We start from the raw sequence: 17,851 nt of genomic DNA on the forward strand, positions 1-17,851 counted from the left end.
TGGGAGGGGAGAGGGAGAGGGCAATTTTGTTATACTGAATCCAAAAGCCAACAGTTGTTACTATTGGCCTGTGTTGTTTTTCGGTGTGTGAGGGGGGGTCCTGTTCTTTTGAGCTTTTCAGAAGATGTGACAATAGCTGGATGTTGAGAACATATGTAGAGAGACCCCTGCGGCTCATAGAAGAGGAGCTCCATGCTGGCCCCGCAGTTTGAGGAAAATACAAGGCCGCTCCTTTCACTCCTCACCCCTCAGTTAATGAATGCATGAATGGCAGAATGCCGCTATAGGCCATTCAGGGGCCAAAGTCCCTAAGAATTCACCCTTGCACAAACGCATCCAGCACTGGCAAATACATTTGCTTAACAAATTAAAAGAAAGGAGAATGGCTAATGCGTGTGTGTGTGTGTGTGTGAGCGAGAGAGAGTGAGAGAGTTTATGGGTGGGAGAATTGGATTGTGAGAAGGGGGATAATTCAATTAGTCCTCTTCCTTAGTAGAGAAATGAAGGCAGGTTAAAAGGGAGGGATTATAATTTGTACAAGACTGGCCAGGGCTTTACACAAAAGAAACAAATAAAGATTGGAGAGAACATCTACAAGCAGAGGATGTGATAAAGGAGAGAGGCACAGAGGGCCTTGAAAGCTCTATCTTAATTAACCAGCTCTCTGAAAAATGTGCCTGTGCCCAACATTGGGATTCCCCCCCACCCCCTTTCCTTTCCACTCTTTGAATTCAATTTTAAAACAATTCTAAAGAAAATTGTTGGCAACTCTTCCCAAAGCCCTGTATGTGACATTCTGTCTTTCTCTCAGCATCTTTTGCAGAGGGGAGCATTGAAGCTGTGTGAGGCTTTCACCAGGAACGATGCCAAATCATGGGGAAATATTTAGTCTTAACTCACACAGGGTGTATTTATATTTCACTTCAATAACACGTTTTGCCTTTGTCATTTGTCCCTTTTAAACACAAACAAAGCATTTTACTCCCAAAAAATAATAATAATAAAAGTGTATCCTCCCTCCCACCCTCAGCATCTGATTAAAGCCTGGGCTGGACGGTTTGGTGAGAAGTTTCCAGTCAGGGAACGATGGAGCTGTGAACAGCTGTGAAGTCATTTTGATAATGATGAGAATAATAAGCATGCAGACTAGCGTGGTGGAGCCGCTAAGGCCTGCGAGGCTCAGGGCTTTGCTGTTGCAGCTTCACTGCTCCTGAATAGATAAAAGTGATTAAAGCACTACTGATTATCCCTGACCAATATGTAATGGATTTACAGCCCTTTCAATTAGGCCGTATTTGCTGGCCACACATTACTTGGGTATTTGGTTAGGTAATCAGGGCAGAGGGGCTTTGGAAAGGGGGTATGCACTGGTATGATGGGGGGGGGGGGGGTTACAGGGTGCACAGGGGGCTACCTGACCCTCTTAAATGTGTGTCATGAAGAGCAGGTGGAAACAACCAGGAAGATAAAGAAATAATTTTTTACTTGAGGTTTGGGGTGGCAAGCCAAAACTGCTCATAGGGTTCAAAGACAAGTATCAATCAGAGGGTGAACTGAAAACCAGAGGACTTAAATACAGACTACACTGACGAAGAGATGACGTGCAGGTGCAGAGATGGGGCGAGAAGTTAGGGTAAGAGGAATGAGGTGATTAAGGCTGGAAAACAGGTGGTGTGCTGATTGGCTGGAAACAACTCTGGGAGCATGAGGGCAAACGAGGCTGATTGAGAGAAGGTGTGTAGATGGGAAAAGGAAGGAAACGCAGGACAGAAACACAGCAGGAAAAACACAGCAAACAGAAAACTCCAAACTCAGTCCAGTCTTCATAAGAAGTCTGAGGGCATCCAGACACACACAGTGACAGACTGAGAATGTGAGGATGATCCATAAGGCTAAAGCTAAACTATGTCTCTTCTACTTTCTTACTCTCTCTTTTATTTTACTTCACCCTTCCCCCTACATTGTCCTTCCATCTCTGGGACAGGGAGCCATGTGCTCAGTGAGCAGCTTATGTGTCATGGCGTAGCCACCTCCTCCTGAAATCTGACCTGTGTTGCAAAATCAATACAGTCTGATGTTCTGATAATGTCCTGACATTAGTGAGGGGGGGACATGTGGTCCATCCCCTTATACATGACACACACAGACAGAAAAGTAGACTGTCACATACAGAAAACAGCTAAGCTAAGAGTATCCCATCATTTTAAGGGTTTGATTTACTGTGGCATTTGAATATTTAATCCAAGCCATGGAATAAATGACCCAATGTCAGAGCTGTCTGATTGAACAGTTTGGCAAACAAACAATTTCCTCTCAAGCTATGGAGGAGAAATATATTAACATCTCAATGTCAATCACAATGTAGAGTGTCACCAAGTCAACTAGATTATAAAATGTGAAACTGATCAAGAGGTGAATAGATTTTGAAAAGAAAAGTATTTTGCTCATTCCAATGAAAATACTGCATTTTAAAGACAAGTTACAGCTGCCGCCCTAGAAATTTGTACCCATAACATTATTAAACCTACACAAGAGTTACTGTAAAAATAACAACATACGTTTGATTTTAAGTGATCAGATTTAAAAAATCTGTGCACTCAATCTAAATCTTTACACACCTTGATGCTAACAATCATCCCTCCAGTAACTACCACTCCTTCTCTTAATCTGCCCCAGAAAAAAACAAAAAACATTCTCCTTCAGGACAAACAAACAGTGCATCTCATATTTGAGTAAATGTGATGGATTGCCGGGCCATCTCGCTCTTACTCAGAGTGTGCTGAGCAGAGTAAACAGTCCGAACTGATTAGATTGACCTGGTCACTGTGTCCTTCTGACAGGTGGCTGACAGGTGAGCATCGCAGCGCCTCCGTCACTCAACAACTATGTGACAGGTGTGTGTGTGTGTGTGTGTGTGTGTGTGTGTGTGTGTGTGTGTGATTCTACCTGGGTTGCTTTCATACATGTGTATCTCCAAAAAGTAATGGCTGTGCTTACCGTGAGATGCTGAAACAACCACGCCCTCATGATGTTAGTGGCCACCTTGGGGAAAATGCCACGCTTTTTCTGCCTCTTCTTATCTTTGTCCGGATCATCATCATCCCCTGTGCCAGGCGATGCAACGCTATTGTCTAAGCCATCTCCTGGACGGAAACAAAACCTGGGGTTAAATAACATCCCACACAAAACCACTGACTCAGAATACAACAAAAAAAATAGTACATATATATACGGATCTAAAAATTCTCAGAGCTGAAACAACGTACAGACAGTCAAAGCTGAGTTTAAGGCTCATGAAAAATGGATAAATGGACAAATACCACATGATAGGAAGGAATTCAAAAGCACTGCACTGAGGCCTAGAGAATCGCCGCAGCAAAGCCAGTGTTGTAGTGGAGTGAAGATATGGAGGTAGGGGGATTTAGATGGCCTTAGAGGAAGGCCTGTACAGCGAGTGAGGGGTTTACACAGAGGCCTAGCAAAGTTGTTCTATACCCCAGAGTACGGGAGAGGGGAATAGGGGTTAATGACTCTAATGTTATGGTTGGACGCTGAAACGCTAGGTTCCCCATTCCAGTTCTGCAGCAGAAAGAGGAGGAAAGTAAAAAAAAAAAAAAATGGAGCAAATGACAAAAAAAGGACAAGGAGCCTTCAAGTACAGTAGAGGCTCAGACTCATGCCATTAATTCAATTAAATTTGCATGCTTGACATAATGTTGAGCTTTTTGTTCATCTTTTGAAATGAGCCAAAGGGGACATGACAGAGTAATGCAGACATATACAGTACATTCATAAATTCATGTTTCGTGCACAGGCACACACTCACATACAAACAAAACTCAAAGGAGTTGGGACGCATGAGTATTAAAGTAGGGATGTGATTTGGGGTGGTTTATTGTTGCACTTCGATGCACATAATGGAGTCGTCTGCCTCCCCCACCCAAGCCCAAGCCCCGACTCTCTTAGTTCTCACTCCCTTCCCTCGCAGCCACCCCTCCCCATTCCGCCACAAGATTAGCATGACAGGCCAGCGGCGGCTTCGCCCGCATTAATGTCCGTCAGCGTTTGATTTCAAGAGGAAAACATGCACATAACCCAGGCCCAATTTCTCCTTTAAATCAAAGTTTTCATCTTTGTCCTTTGCCTATTTCTTGTTCCTCTTCCTCAGCATTAATTGTGCATTAGCAAAAATGATTTACTTTTAACAGTCATAGTTATTTTTTCTTGCCCCCGGGCACAAATGCCTTGAAAGCCTTCCTTGAGGGCATCTAAATTATGTATCTGAAAAACTCCTCCACTAAGGCAGAGAAGGACCCCGATGTTCTCAAAATTCAGACTCGCATGTCCTCCTGTTTTTGGGGAGGCGTCAATCACAACCACCTATACAAGCCTTAATCTCGCATAAATATTTGAACTAATAACATTAAAAAGGGGGAAAGAAAAAGGATCCGACTGGTAGCGTAATCAAATGCAAAATAAATGAAGAATACAAGGACAGCAGGGGCCCTCACTTCTGGCTACTTTCCCCACTTTCTTTTTCCTCCCCCTTGTTTTTCCCTCTCTTTTTTCTTCTTCGTCTTTCTTTTCTTTCTGTGCACAGTGTTTTCCTTCCACATCATTAGCACAGAGCCACACGAAAGAGGAAAACAGAGAAGTGCCGACTTTGCGCTCCCTGTGTGAAGTTAAAGAAGCAACAGCCCCTCTGAAGGACATATGGGAACGGGGACACAGATTAGGGGTGTTGTAATTGTAGAATGGGCATTCATTAGTGGCAAATGCCGTAAATCCCAGGCTAAGTATGAATCCTTGTTCAGGAAAGCCTAAAACAATAAACTTTGGTCTGGCCATAGCCCTACCCTGACTGTGAGGGGCTTCCTGAGAAATGCGACCCAGACGGAAGTCGAGTCTAACTCCCCAAGTTTGCTTCCAATCTTAATAACAACAGCTAGTGAGCTGTGAATTTTAACCACCCTCCCCTTGTTGCTGTTCTTTTGAGCTTCACTGAATAATGTTGATACACAGTTTGGTTGTTTGTTTGTGTGCCGCTAGGTTTTGTGTTGATTTTTCGAGCTTGTCTCCAAATCCCTCTCCTGCTGTGAGCAGTCAGGCTCATCCAATGGAACCACACAGTGGCCAAAAGGCTGGCAGATAAATTTTATTGACGTTTCCATTTTCACTGCAATGCGATAGCCTCCCCCCTGGCCAGGGCCAGAGCGACCCGTGCGTATTTACAGACTGACCTGTCACTTCATTACCCAGCATGCTTGCTGCCTCCTGCCCTAGCCCGCAAGGGTGAAACCAGACTCCGCAGCTTTCAGCTCCCTCTCTCCCTCTCTCTTTCTTTCACGTGCACATGGATACTGTCATGTGTGCACAGAACATACATGTGGCATTCAAGCACAGATCTTGAATTCAGTATTTAAAGCTGTTTTGAAATTATATATACATGCAGGAATATATGTGTATTCAAGAATATAGGAAAATCAAGTTTGAACAGTGAAAGAAAGAAAGAAAGAAAGAAAGAAAGAAAGAAAGAAAGAAAGAAGAGGAACAAGAAGAAGCAGGGGAAAGAAAAGAAGGAGTAGAAAAAGAATAAAGAAGACCCAACTTGCACAACCTCATTACATCTAAAGGAGAGCTGGTGCTTTGCATCCACCCCCACTCCTTTCTTATGAGCGAGAGAAGGAACGCTGCAGGGCAAATTGTCCCAAACGCTAATGGCTTCTGACTGTTCCCTGGCAACTCTGCCATTCTAACCTGTGTGGATGTGCACTCTGGGAAAAAAAATAGGGGGGAAAAAAAGTGCAGGGCAGAGCATGTGGAAGCGTCCCATCATCTGCCCATGTGACACAGATGGGGGTTGGCTATTAGGAGGCAGCCGAAAGGCCTAGGGGAGCCGAGGTGCTGGAGTGTAGCCCCAGGCACTTTTTGGAAAAGCAGCGCCCTTGGAGATGGAAAAAAGACAGCCCCCCTCCCTTCTCTCCCCAGTCTCTGTCTGTCTTCCCTCATGCTTTCCTCCTCTCTCCTTCTCCCTTACCCATTCCATTAATATCTTGACCTAAAGTGTTTGCAATGAAAGTTTGCGCTTGTTTTAATACGCACAGAAACCGAGAAGGTGTAATCAGGCGAGATGGAAGACAATGACCAGACGCAATGAGGGCGAGGGAGTGAATGAAAACACAAGCAAACAAACACGCACCAAGTCCAAGAGCACATTACGCTCACATACATTCCCTCTCTCATCACCAGTGGGTGGTTATTAAAAATGCATTCAGATATATCTCCCTGTGAGTAAATTGGTCTCAGGGCTGAGCTCATTAACGGGTTGGGAAAGGACTGTAAACATACTGCAACTCTTGCTTATCCAATGTTGGCACATTCAGGGTCGCTTCAGGATTTCTTGCACAAAGAATTGGATAAGCACAAAGTGTCCTACAGTGTCTGCTGAGAGTAAGAAGGTGTCCTAATGACTCTAGAGATCATGCTTCATGTCTAGGAGGCACCATGCCCCTCAGGGAGCCACTATCGTCTAGTCAGCCCTGGAAGCATTATGGAAATAGCCGTGAGTAACACATATTTTGACACTATAAGTAAGCCGTCCCTTTGCTGCTCTACCATTCCGATATACCAATGCATGTATGAATAATGGCTTGTCAATAGTTTGTGGCTTGTCAACATTCAAACCCAGTCTTGTTTAGTTATCAAATAACACTCCAGACTTATTGGTCCCTGTACTATATAAACACCTACTGAAAAAAAGCCTCTAGACAAGCTTTAGATGTTGTCTGTGTATTATTCTAAAGGCTGTGCAGTGATTTTGCACTGGGAGGCCCCGGCATTTGTTTCAGGGTAATGAAGCAAGAGAGTAGAGGCAGTGGCTTATGGAAGCTGTGGTTAAAGTGACTAATTACAACAGACCCCCCACACCCCCTGTCAGTTCAAACTAGTCAGGCATGTTCACCCTAGCTCACCCAAATGAGGAGAAAAGAGAAACTCATGAGGAGAAGGAAAGAGGTGTAGACGGAGAACAGGAGCTATGAGGCTTGTTGTAGCAGGAGCTCCTTTGGCCTTCTCCACCCTAGCACACCACATTGATCCTCCAACCCTCCCTCCAACGCCCTCCTATTACACCACCTCTAGCCCTGCAGGCTTGGCCGCGGAGAATGAAGAGAAAAGAAGAGGGGGATTTAGAGCCTCCCTTTTCCCTCTTTTTCTCCTCAACTTTTCAGCCAACATAAGCGGCGTTTAGCACATTCAGTCCCCCAAATGGCAGCGAATGAGAGAAGCAGTGGGGGCTCCTCTTTTGTCCGTCTGGTTACCCCTTTTATTTACTCTGGATTTACGAAGGGGTCTTTGCCGGCTCTGGGACCACATGCTCTTGACGCACACACAATCTCTCTCACATACACACGAACGCGTAGAGGCTCTATTCACACTAGTGGAATGGCCGGCCCTCTGTTGCACTGTGCCGATGGGGCTTACAAGTCTTCTGGCTACAACCGCATGCTAGCAATATGCTTAGCACTTACGTAACATACAGAGTGCTAACGAGTAGAACATAATCCCTTTTAATGATAAAACACACACTTGAGCATCCAATTTCTAACAGTAAGTGACCCATCAGTGTGTTTGTGTGTGTCGTAGTGTGACCACACACCAAATGGCTTACTGCGCTCATTCAGATCCATACAGTAGATGAGGGCTCTAAACAGAACTGTTTTAGTGTGGCTGCACCACTACAACCAGTGTTTTACGCTGATTATTTCCTGATCTGTGCTTAAACAAGCAGCAGCCCCTTGCACTGGACCATAAAACAACAGCTTAGTAAACAGCAAGCATGCTGACAAATTGGTAGCGCTCAGGCCGGAGTCATTAACAGCCCTAAAACCTGTCGGAGCAATTACAACAAACTCTCTCCTTCAGCAAGTCTCCCTGCCAAACTCACATGTCACTACCCGCCTCCTCTTTACCACCCCCTGTTACCACCAGGACACCGGCTAAAGGTGAAAGAGAGAGGACTCCCACATTTTCCTCCAATAGCCATGACACCAGGGAGAAATGAGGACAAACCTCCATCTCAAACACAGCTGTATCTGCATCCTGAGTGCAACGACTGAGTGGTTCCTTTTGCATGAGAACTAATGTGTAGTTGTCTCCCCCCCAAAAACACATCATTAAGTGTTCCCTTAAATGAAGTGGAATAAGAGCTTCTAATTAGATGTTTTTTTTCTGTGTGGGGAAGCGAGGCAGTCAGGCAGTAAGAAAGGCAGGGAGGGAAGGAAGGAGGGAGGTGGTGGGGGGTAGTTGCTCAATAACTCCTGTACCTCCCTCCCTTCTCCGCCCCTTCTCTAAGCCCCCTAACCCTGCCATCAGGCAGATATCTCTCTGTCATCCCTGGAATGCTGGAGATAACTATCGCCTCTGTACCGATACAAGGCCTCTCTACTCTCACAGGCGCAGTGTTGACCCCACTGTGCACATCCCTACCATAGAGGGCGAGGTTGAAGTGGAGGGAGCAGAAAGAAAGAGAGGGGAGGGGTGAGGGTTGGAGGTAAAACTTGTTTTTAACAGCCAGTTAGGCTATTTTACCTTTTAATCCAAAGGCTGGAGCAAAGCCACCCTCCCCTTTCAGCTTCTCCCCTGGAGCCAAAGAAGAGTAGTTCGTCCAGAAGGGAGAGGGAGTAAGGGGGGGGGGGGCTGCCTGGTTACTGCAGGCTGCCTGGTTACTGCCTTTTCTCCAGAGTCACTGCCTAGAACTGTCTTGATCTTTTCATAAGATTGTCATCCTAAAGTTTAACATGGGTGCACAGAGTTCATCATCATTCAACGCTTTCTACTAAATTAATTATTGGTGTAATTAACCTTATACCTGCAGCAATTTTCTTACTTCATCATAAATTGGGAGATTTAGGGTTGCATAATGATTGTTTATACCTCCTGGGATCTTGGTTGTTTTGTTCCGTACTTATTTATGTGTATAGACAGACAAAAAAGTGCTACTTTTGACACAGATGTGGAGTGTGTATAACAGAATGCATGTCAGCTGAGACAAGGCTCTTTCTCCAAGGAGGAAAAAGACCCAAAGAAAAGAGATGGAATAAAGATGTATGTAAGAAAGGAGGCAGGCTGTTGCAGATGTCAGGACCCAATTTGCATGAATGGCAAAGGGCTAAATTGCAGGGGTTGGAGGAGCTACCCTCCACCCCTTCACCCCGCTCTTTTTGGGGGAACTAAAAGGGAGCTGTGATGCCCATGACTGCTCCTCACTCAGCAGACAGGGATCAGTGGCTAATGAAGGGCTTTGGGTCTCCACCAGACATTTCACACTCTCTGTCCCCCTGACAACTCCACCCTGCTTCCCTCTGCACTCCAACACTACCACTGCTCTTCTTAAATTCCAAATCAAATGGGGCTAATTGGTCTCACAGGTAATCACGCTTCATACCTTGTTTCTTAATAAACAAATGTACAAACCTGCCAATGGACCTGTCCAAATCGCGTTTCTGTCTACCCAGACTTTGTCCTTCTTTTATCCCTTCCTTAATATGGTACAATTGAGCTATTCCTGATCTTAGTGGTTAAAATTGCACATATTGATGCTACTCCCTCTATAATTTACAACTGTGGCAAAACAGGGCTGGGTGCCCACAGAGAAGCATACCCAAAAATCCTAAGGTTGGATGCTGCATTAAATATTAAAGAATAGGTATTTCCCAAAAGATAAGCGAGGCTATGTTGAATTGAAACAAGCATGATCATTAGTAAAATAAGCTGCTTCCACACTTTTTGCTTTGTAAAAATGACTAGGTTGCTCTACTTTGGAATGATAATGTTGCGAAAGCAGGGAATAAAGAGACTAGACAGAGCAAAAGAAAACAAAGAGATGGAGAGCGTGCACATGCATCATATGGATCCATCTGCTAGTGAAGAAAGAAAATGGTTTCACAATCCCGCTAGGAACTATTGCATATCAAAGTCTTCTACCTAAACCGCCAGAAAGAGCAGCTGTGTGCTGGTTGCCAGTTTTAACATAGTGTGGTTTTGTGATTCAGAACAGCTTACACTGTTTGAGGCAATGTATGACAACAGCATCAGCAGTGATTCTCTACCCTCAATTACAATTCAAAACCAAACAAACCAACTCTCTGTTTTTATACTGAGAGAGAAGAACGACTTGGATTTAATGCAGACATCTTTGCCACACCTGATGGACAGTGGCATCAAAGTAGAGCAGGGATGGGGGTTTCTACACAGAGCTGGGGGGTTGGTAGAGTAAATGGATTAAAAGGTTTATAAATCAACAAGTCAACCATCAGATTGTAGCCTCTGCTCAGCAGCCCTCTCATCAGCCAAAATGCCATGAAGTTTTTTTCTCTCCCCGCGCTCTTTTTTCACACAAATGTCCTGGAGGCAGGGAACAAAGCAAGCAGAACTGATTACTGCGCTGCTGCCCTGCTCCGCCAGTCTAAACTCTGTTTGGCTTCCTAATGAGCTCACTAAAAACTCAATTCATCACCCATAACCCCTTCTCAACCTGCCTTGAAATCCCCCAATGTGGGGGAGTCAAGGACAGTCCGTTTACAGGCTTTGGGCTGGGGTCAAGGGCTGTGAAGGGTGGATGGCAGTGGTTGTTGCAATAACACGGCCAAGGTTGTTGTGGCACACACGATACTTCCCATGTAGCTTGTTTGTCCCCCGGTGTCTAAATGTCTTCATTGTACACCGTTCATTTCTTTCCAACCAATCTTCTCCTTTGATTGTCACAGTCCATTGAGTTTAAACACAAAAAAAATGATATTTATTTTCACCATTTAAGCATTGTGTGTTGTGATTTTACGCCCTACACCAACCTCACCCATCTCTTATCCCCCCCTCTTTGCATAACACCAGCGGTGTCCCAGGCCGAGCAGAGGAATGTCCGGCTTGATGGCTACAGCAGCGGGAATGTCCCGTTCCAGTCAGCATTCGCACCAGAGATTTCAAGTTTAATAACCGCAAAGACAGGAATTTGGTGGGAAGGGAATGTAGTGGGATGGGGGGAGGCAGGGGGAAGAAGAATACAGTTGGTCTATTAAGGATGGGGCAAGGGAAGAGGGAAAAATGTGCAAAACAGAGAGAATATTGTAGGTAGATGAGAAGGTAGACTAAAGACTGAAAAAAGAAGGGAATGAAAATATCTTGGTGAGGATGTAGAGGATAGGAACGAGGTAGGGGATAGGAACTGGGTGTTGGTTGGAAGGGGGGGGGACAAAAACAGAGAGGTGGAAGAGGAGGACAACTCCCACAGTTCCTCATTACATGGAGCTAAAATGATCCTCTTGACACCTGAGCTGTAACCAAGAGATTACAGCATTGATGAATCCTTGGTTTAAAATGCAGCTGTTTTATTCTGCTTTGGTAATTAATTCTTTTTCCGATAGTGTATTGATTAAGCGTAGCCCCTGATAAAGTTCAAACTGAGAGAGATCCCTCTGGGGCTTTGGCTTGGCCTGCTCTGGAGAGTCAATGAAAACTTCCTCCCTCCACCTGAATCTCCCTCTCTCTCTCTCTCTCTCTGTATCAGCACAGTTTACCTCATGAATTAGTCAGATCTGTGAGGAGTGAGGATCTAGCTGATACTCGCTTTGTCTGCCCTCTTGCTGATACGATTGTCTCTTATTTTTAATACCATCCCACCTACACAAATGCAGACGTCCTTCTTGAGTCCATGTTACACAACTCACCAAAACAATAATCTTTAGAGTGTTTTTTTTCTGGAATACTGACTGAGAAACTAAATGTAGTCTTGGCTACAACTCTTTCACCTAGTAGCTGATTCCTTTGCTTCCTTCTCCCCCCTCCCTCGCTCTCATTCTCACCCTAACAGGGAATCATGGCATACACAAGGAGAGCGTCTCCTTTCACAAAACTACTCTTTCATTCTTTTTATCGCTGCGTTTTTCCATACAGCTGTGAGTGAGAGTCTGATCAACAGAGGGTAGAGCGGGTCTCTCCGGGGAGCCAACTAGCAGAGAAATCAGATACAGCTTTACAAGAGAGTCAGACGCTCATGTCTTGTCAAGACCCCTCACCTACCGGCTCCTTTACAAGTCAATAACCAGGGTCCTGTGTCCTCCACTGGGCCATGGCACACATTCACGTCTTTCTATAAGAAGCAGAGGTGGTGGGGAGCACACCGCTCTGGATTCCATGGTGTAACTATTAATGCTACATTATTCTGCTGATATTATGGAAAGAATCTTGTATTTCTGCTATGAACATGTTCCTAACGCATAAGGAAATATGTTTCCTCATCCTAGCCAGAGTTGGACACAACATTTATCCCCAATATACGACATGGACATACCTGTAATACATTGTGACAAATGATTGTTGAACACACGAGGACAGACGAGCCAGGTAAAAGCCTTTTTCAATATTAGGAACTAATGAAAGAGTGAATGAATCATGAAGGGAGGAGGAAAAAATTATAGAATTAGAAGGTGGAAGTAGTGCTTAATACATTTACTCGAGACTATTTCCTTTTGTTAATGGGGCCGCAGCATGCAGAGAGAGGGTTTTGATGAGGCTAGTATTGACTGTCCGCCCTGCTCCTTAAGGTAAAGCGAGCAGGTCATTTCATTAAGGCCCAATTCCATGGCACTAATTTTGATTTTAGGGGCTTGACAGCTGTTGGCAGTGGAAATTGCTATGGCAGGAAAAGTGAGAGAACAGCCTATTACTGCTGTGAAAAAAAATACAAATTGTAAAGCCTTGGTTCAAATTATGCCATTCTGTCTCGCTGACCGTACAGCATTTGTCTTTTGTCACTTTCCTCCACCTCACCTTTTGGTTTGATGCATGACAAGAAAAAGTAAAAACTCACTGCAATTTATTTGGAATAAGGGTACAGTTTGACAAATGCAAAGTACCAAATGCATGTAATCATACACATGCTTACTGCTGTACTGGTGTTGCATTGGACTACATTATTTCAGTGATATAATATTTAGAGTTGTTTCAAATAGTGTACCCATCTCATTTACATATTATGGTGGAACAAACATATTAGAAACAGTTTACAATAACCATAAACTACAGCCTCAGAAATGACCACAGACTTGAATCAACCGCTCTCTAACACAGTGATTGATGGCTCAATAGTTTTACAAAGGTACAGTAGGGTTGAATTACAATATAGTGTTTTTTGTTTGCCACTCAATGCATTTCATGTTTGTTTTTCATTTCCTAAATGCAATATTGCCAATCCTTAGTATACAAAATGGTCACTGCAGGCTGGTCTGATAGTGAGATGAACCTGACACACAATGTGAGCTCCTAATCGCCTCGCCTTGCAAGTTCATATGCAGCATTAAAGTTCCAGAAGAAAGAAAAAAAGCTATTCCTCTGATGCTATTAATTAGCAGTGTTCTATAGCTCTCAGCTTTTTGAAGCTCTCCATCTCCTTTTGTTTCACCCTCTCTTTTCTTTTTTTCGTGCGGCCTTCGTTATTGACTTTTCAATTTTCCCCTCACATCCAACCCCTGCACTAGCTGTAGCACCAGAGCTTCTGCAGCGGTGCCCAGCCCAACAATACCCCCAAGCTCCCTTTCCGAGACGCTGGCTGGGAAGCCCGGAGAGCTGGGCCAGCCCTACAGCTCCCACCAGCCCACCACTCACTCCCCACGAGACCAAAATCAAAGCGAGAGGCCCTTAAAATATAACCATGGGTATAATGAGGGTGCTCCGAAGAACAATAAGCATATACACCAAAGGAGAAAGGAGAGTAGGAGTACAAAAGAAAGAGAGAGTAAAGTATAGGAATGTTGGCCTGAAAGTGTTTTAGAGTGCACAACAGAGGGTAGATGAGGAAAAAAGCAGAATGATACTGTGCTTTGGGAGAAAGGGCAAAGGGCCACAGCCAGTGGTGATGGTAGCCGGGGCCACGCATCTATCCGACCACGTATCTGAACCCAAAACAACAAGGGGGTCTGCCGCATGCCTCTGGAGCCGAAGGGAGCCAAAGGGAGCACGACTAATTTCTGCACAACAATAGGCCTGGATGGGCGCCCACACAATGGCAGGTGCTTTGAATAGCAGCAGGGCCCTTACAGCAGGGATCTTCTCCTCTCTCACTCCGAGGGCTTGGGCTCTGGCTTGTGTAACCTTTCATTTTCAACTGGGCTTCCTTTTGACTCATAAAGGATGAAAATGAGCTCATGGGGTGGGAGGAGGGAGCAAAGGAGTAAGAGACAGCCAGGCCTGTGAGGCACAATTCACATCAAGTCTGTCTGTTTTCTGTGTATTTTATCTGCCTTTCTCTCCCTCCTTTCCTCTACTGTTTTTTTTTCTTTTCTCTTTCTCTTGACAATATCACACTCGCTCTCTTTTGCTCGTTTCACTTTAACTACCCCCCCCCCCCCAAAAAAGAATCTCTTTTTTTTTTTCCATCGACTGTTGGTGTGTTGCGTTGTTATTTTCTGTAGCCGTTGTGTTTGTTGTGCTGCTGGGCTGTCCTGTAGGCCATGATGCAATGGTAAAAGCAGTTTTCCCCCCACCTTAAGAGCATTCTTTCCGGGGTCACAAGGTCAGGCTTCACAGATGTCTCCTGCAGACACTCAGTTGTCTAAGGACTGCATCCCTGGGAGTAAGCATTCGTACTAAACAATGCAGGCCCTCCCCTCACTTTGGAAAATGTTAAATGTTTTTTTCTTTTTCTGTCTCCCTTTTTTTTCTACCTCTCTGTTTTCATTGTTTTATTTTTGAATGAAGCTATGGAATGAGTGCAATTTTTCCAAGGTGGAGGTTTTTGTGTTTAGATAATGAAAGCAAGCTCTGGTTATCACAAGATAGTGGTGTTTTCTGGCTGCTTTCATTCTTTTGAATACTCCCGGTCTCCCTAAGTTTCCTGCAATTGTTCTAATGGGGCCTTAGTCATCCCTGCCTGATGGCGGAGGGAAAGATGCTTTTAAAGGTCTTTTTCTTCTCTCAGTGTATGTTGCCAGGAGAGAAAAAATGAAAACATGTAGTAACTGTCCTGAAATTCACACTGAGATAGATACAAGAAGCCCTTGAGTAAGCAGGGCAGAAGTCAAACAAAGAGCGACCCTAAATGAACAGAAAGGCAATATCTGAACTAGAACATCTCTGTGCAACCTCAATCTCAGCAAAAAATGTATAGAAGAGAATTCCTGTGCCAAATGGCTTTCATTAAAAAGAAATCAGCTTCTGCTCTTTTAGGGGGCGGAGCGTGACACTGGTAAAAGAGAGGAGGTTGCAGCATTTAACATGCTAGTTCTGCCTCAGAACATGGAAAAGTGTGTAATTGGAACAACGTTTTAAAAATCCAGGCACTGAGCTATCCCTGAATATCCCACTCCTTTTCATCTCGCCTTTCCCTTGTTCCTTTTTCTCCTCCTTCGTTTGATATGTTTTTGCTTCCCCCTCCAAACATCTTCCCTGTATTCTGCAAATTGATAACCCTCTAAATGAATTATGGAAAATGCATAATGAAGGTTTTCCCAGCTTCAGCCCTGCAGCCAGCCAGGATGGAGCATCTCGTTTGGCATGTTTGATTCGTTTTGTTGCGCATTTAGCCCCAGTGTTCCTTCAGAGTGTTCAAGGCTTGGGGCATGTAAATAAGAAATTATCCTTGCTGACTAACATGGCTAATACCTCCTTTGGGGTAATCAAAATTATTAGACGCTTGCTTCCAATAAACATTAGGGCTCATGGCACTAACTACTGTCAAATCACTCACCTCCGCCTGCTCCCAATAGCCATAAAATGGGTGAACAAAAGTGATCAGGTGTGAAAAAAGCACTCTGGCTACGTGGAAACTGGGAGACAGTGGGACTGCCATTATGCTTAAAAAAGCAGCCCTTGGCTTTAAGAGTCATTAAAGCATGTACTAGAGTCGGAATCGTACTAGAAAATGAGCTTATCTTGCATAATGCCCTCTACAGCTTTGCATAAACGTAAAAGATGTGCGCGTGAAAATCAGCAGCAGAGACTAAGAACTTGGATTGTAACACACCTCCTTTATCATCCTCCCACTCTTTTGGACGGTGGCAGCATGGTTAAAGCACTACCTGTAGGGTATAGCTGCTTTGCTCAGTTCCAAATATGCTTCAGTGTGTAAACCCTGGTTTACACAAGAGAAAACCACACAGCAAGTGAACAAGCTATAGCTGGCCTTGCTAAGCCACTCTACTCAACCGCTTGCTGTCTTTTAGGAGGGACCTTTGCTGTGATGTGGGGTTTGGATATTAGGGGGAGGAGAATTGGGAGGGTGGGGGTGGTGGAGGAGATTAAAGAGCCAAGGGAGGCAGAAGAAAAGAAAGAAAGTAAAAGAGCACAAGCCCCATTGGTCAAACACAAAGGGGAAGAGAGGGAAAGGACATTTGAAGTCAGGGTTAAACTCCAAATAAGCACACCTTAAACGGGCCTGTGTAAGCTGGCAGTCAGGGTTTTTGGAGTTTCCCTGCAGGTGTGCCTTTGACAGACTTGGCCTCTATAACCTCTCTCTGATCTAGAACGGGGCCCGGGGCTGGACACAGAAGAATCCGGTGGCATCTTGCTGCCTCTGCTTCCCACTCTATGTCTATTACATTCACACGCATGCTTACACTCTGTAAACACACACACACACACACACACACACAAGGGTAAACAAATCTGGTGAGGACTAGAGCAATTGGATTATCACCTCTTAAGGGTGACTTCTTGGCTGACCCCCTTCAGGCTAGGCCGCTGAAACAAGACAGAAGATTTCCTGGGAAAACACTCTCCCTTTAAAGAACTGAAGCACTGTCATCCTTGTGAAAATACAGCGGCGGCAGCATTAATGGACGTGGAAATGCCCCTTGGGGGCACACGCTCAAATCCCTTTTAGCCATATTACATCAGACCTCTGTGCACTCTTCCTCATCACCACATGCACTGGAGTAATCAGCCAAGAAACATGGGTGTGTAAACCCAATGCATGATGAACTGATACAACAGCACTGGACTAGGTTTTTGGCCCAAGGCTTTGGGTAAAAGGGAGAAAAAGTCACGTTCCTCCTTTTACTGTAGTTCAATCATGATTGCTTTCCTGCAACACCTTTTCCTTTCTGCTTTTTAATTATGATCAACTCACTCCCAGATAAACTTAATCTCCTCAGAAAAAGAGAAGAAAAGAAAGAAAGAAAAAAAATGTCTCCCCCAAGCTTTCCCTTAATGGCGCAAAACAGACAGACATTCTCCTCAACTGCTGTCAGAATAATCTGGGTAATTTTTTCCCTATGTTCTCCAAACATTAGTTTGCACATTAGGCTGACCCAGTTAATGCACCTTTCCTGCTATGTAGGACCCAGTTCCTGGCCAAGCTAGGCCAGGCTGGGCAAGGCCGGGTCGCGCCGGGGGCCTGTTCGTGATTATGGACCTGAGGGACCAGGCCCCAACCAGAGCCGAGGGAGACCAAGAGGAGTGGAAAGAAGGAGACGATAAGAGGAAGAGCGGGAAAGAGGAAAAAGCATGAGCTGCAGAGTGGATGGAGTGGTGGTGATGTTGTGGGTAGAGGACTATGTTACTGGAAGTTGAGCTGACTCTACTGGCAGCCCTCATCCTTTTACAGTTCCTTTGCTTTCGCTGTTTTCATGTGTGTGTTTTCTCTCTCATGATCTATAGACTTTAAGAACGTAACACAGGGTTAGGAGAAACACAGAGAGACATAAAAAAAGGAAGAGAGAGAACGGAAGGGAGGAAGGAAGGAGGGAGCTGAGGGAGCTGATCATTCTCTTTAATCACATTTTGGATGAGGGCCAGGTAGTCTGCGGTACTGAGAGCGAGACTGAGAGGGGTGAGAGAGGAGAGGAGTGTGAGGGAGACG

General features: G+C 44.8%; 1 protein-coding gene across 8 annotated transcripts in view; it reads right to left on the reverse strand.

The window, feature by feature from the left end:
• meis2a (Meis homeobox 2a) overlaps positions 1-17,851 on the reverse strand; it is a 79,533-nt gene that overhangs the window by 43,162 nt on the left and 18,520 nt on the right. For 7 of the 8 annotated variants that reach the window (XM_034857912.1, XM_034857913.1, XM_034857915.1 and 4 more), the window contains exon 8: positions 2,998-3,143. In XM_034857912.1, the coding sequence (XP_034713803.1) occupies positions 2,998-3,143 (146 nt within the window). The remainder of the gene's footprint in view (positions 1-2,997; positions 3,144-17,851) is intronic. The other variant, XM_034857914.1, reaches the window with a different exon arrangement.

This window comes from Etheostoma cragini, chromosome 20 (genome assembly GCF_013103735.1).
Source record: "Etheostoma cragini isolate CJK2018 chromosome 20, CSU_Ecrag_1.0, whole genome shotgun sequence".
NCBI lineage: Eukaryota > Metazoa > Chordata > Actinopteri > Perciformes > Percidae > Etheostoma > Etheostoma cragini.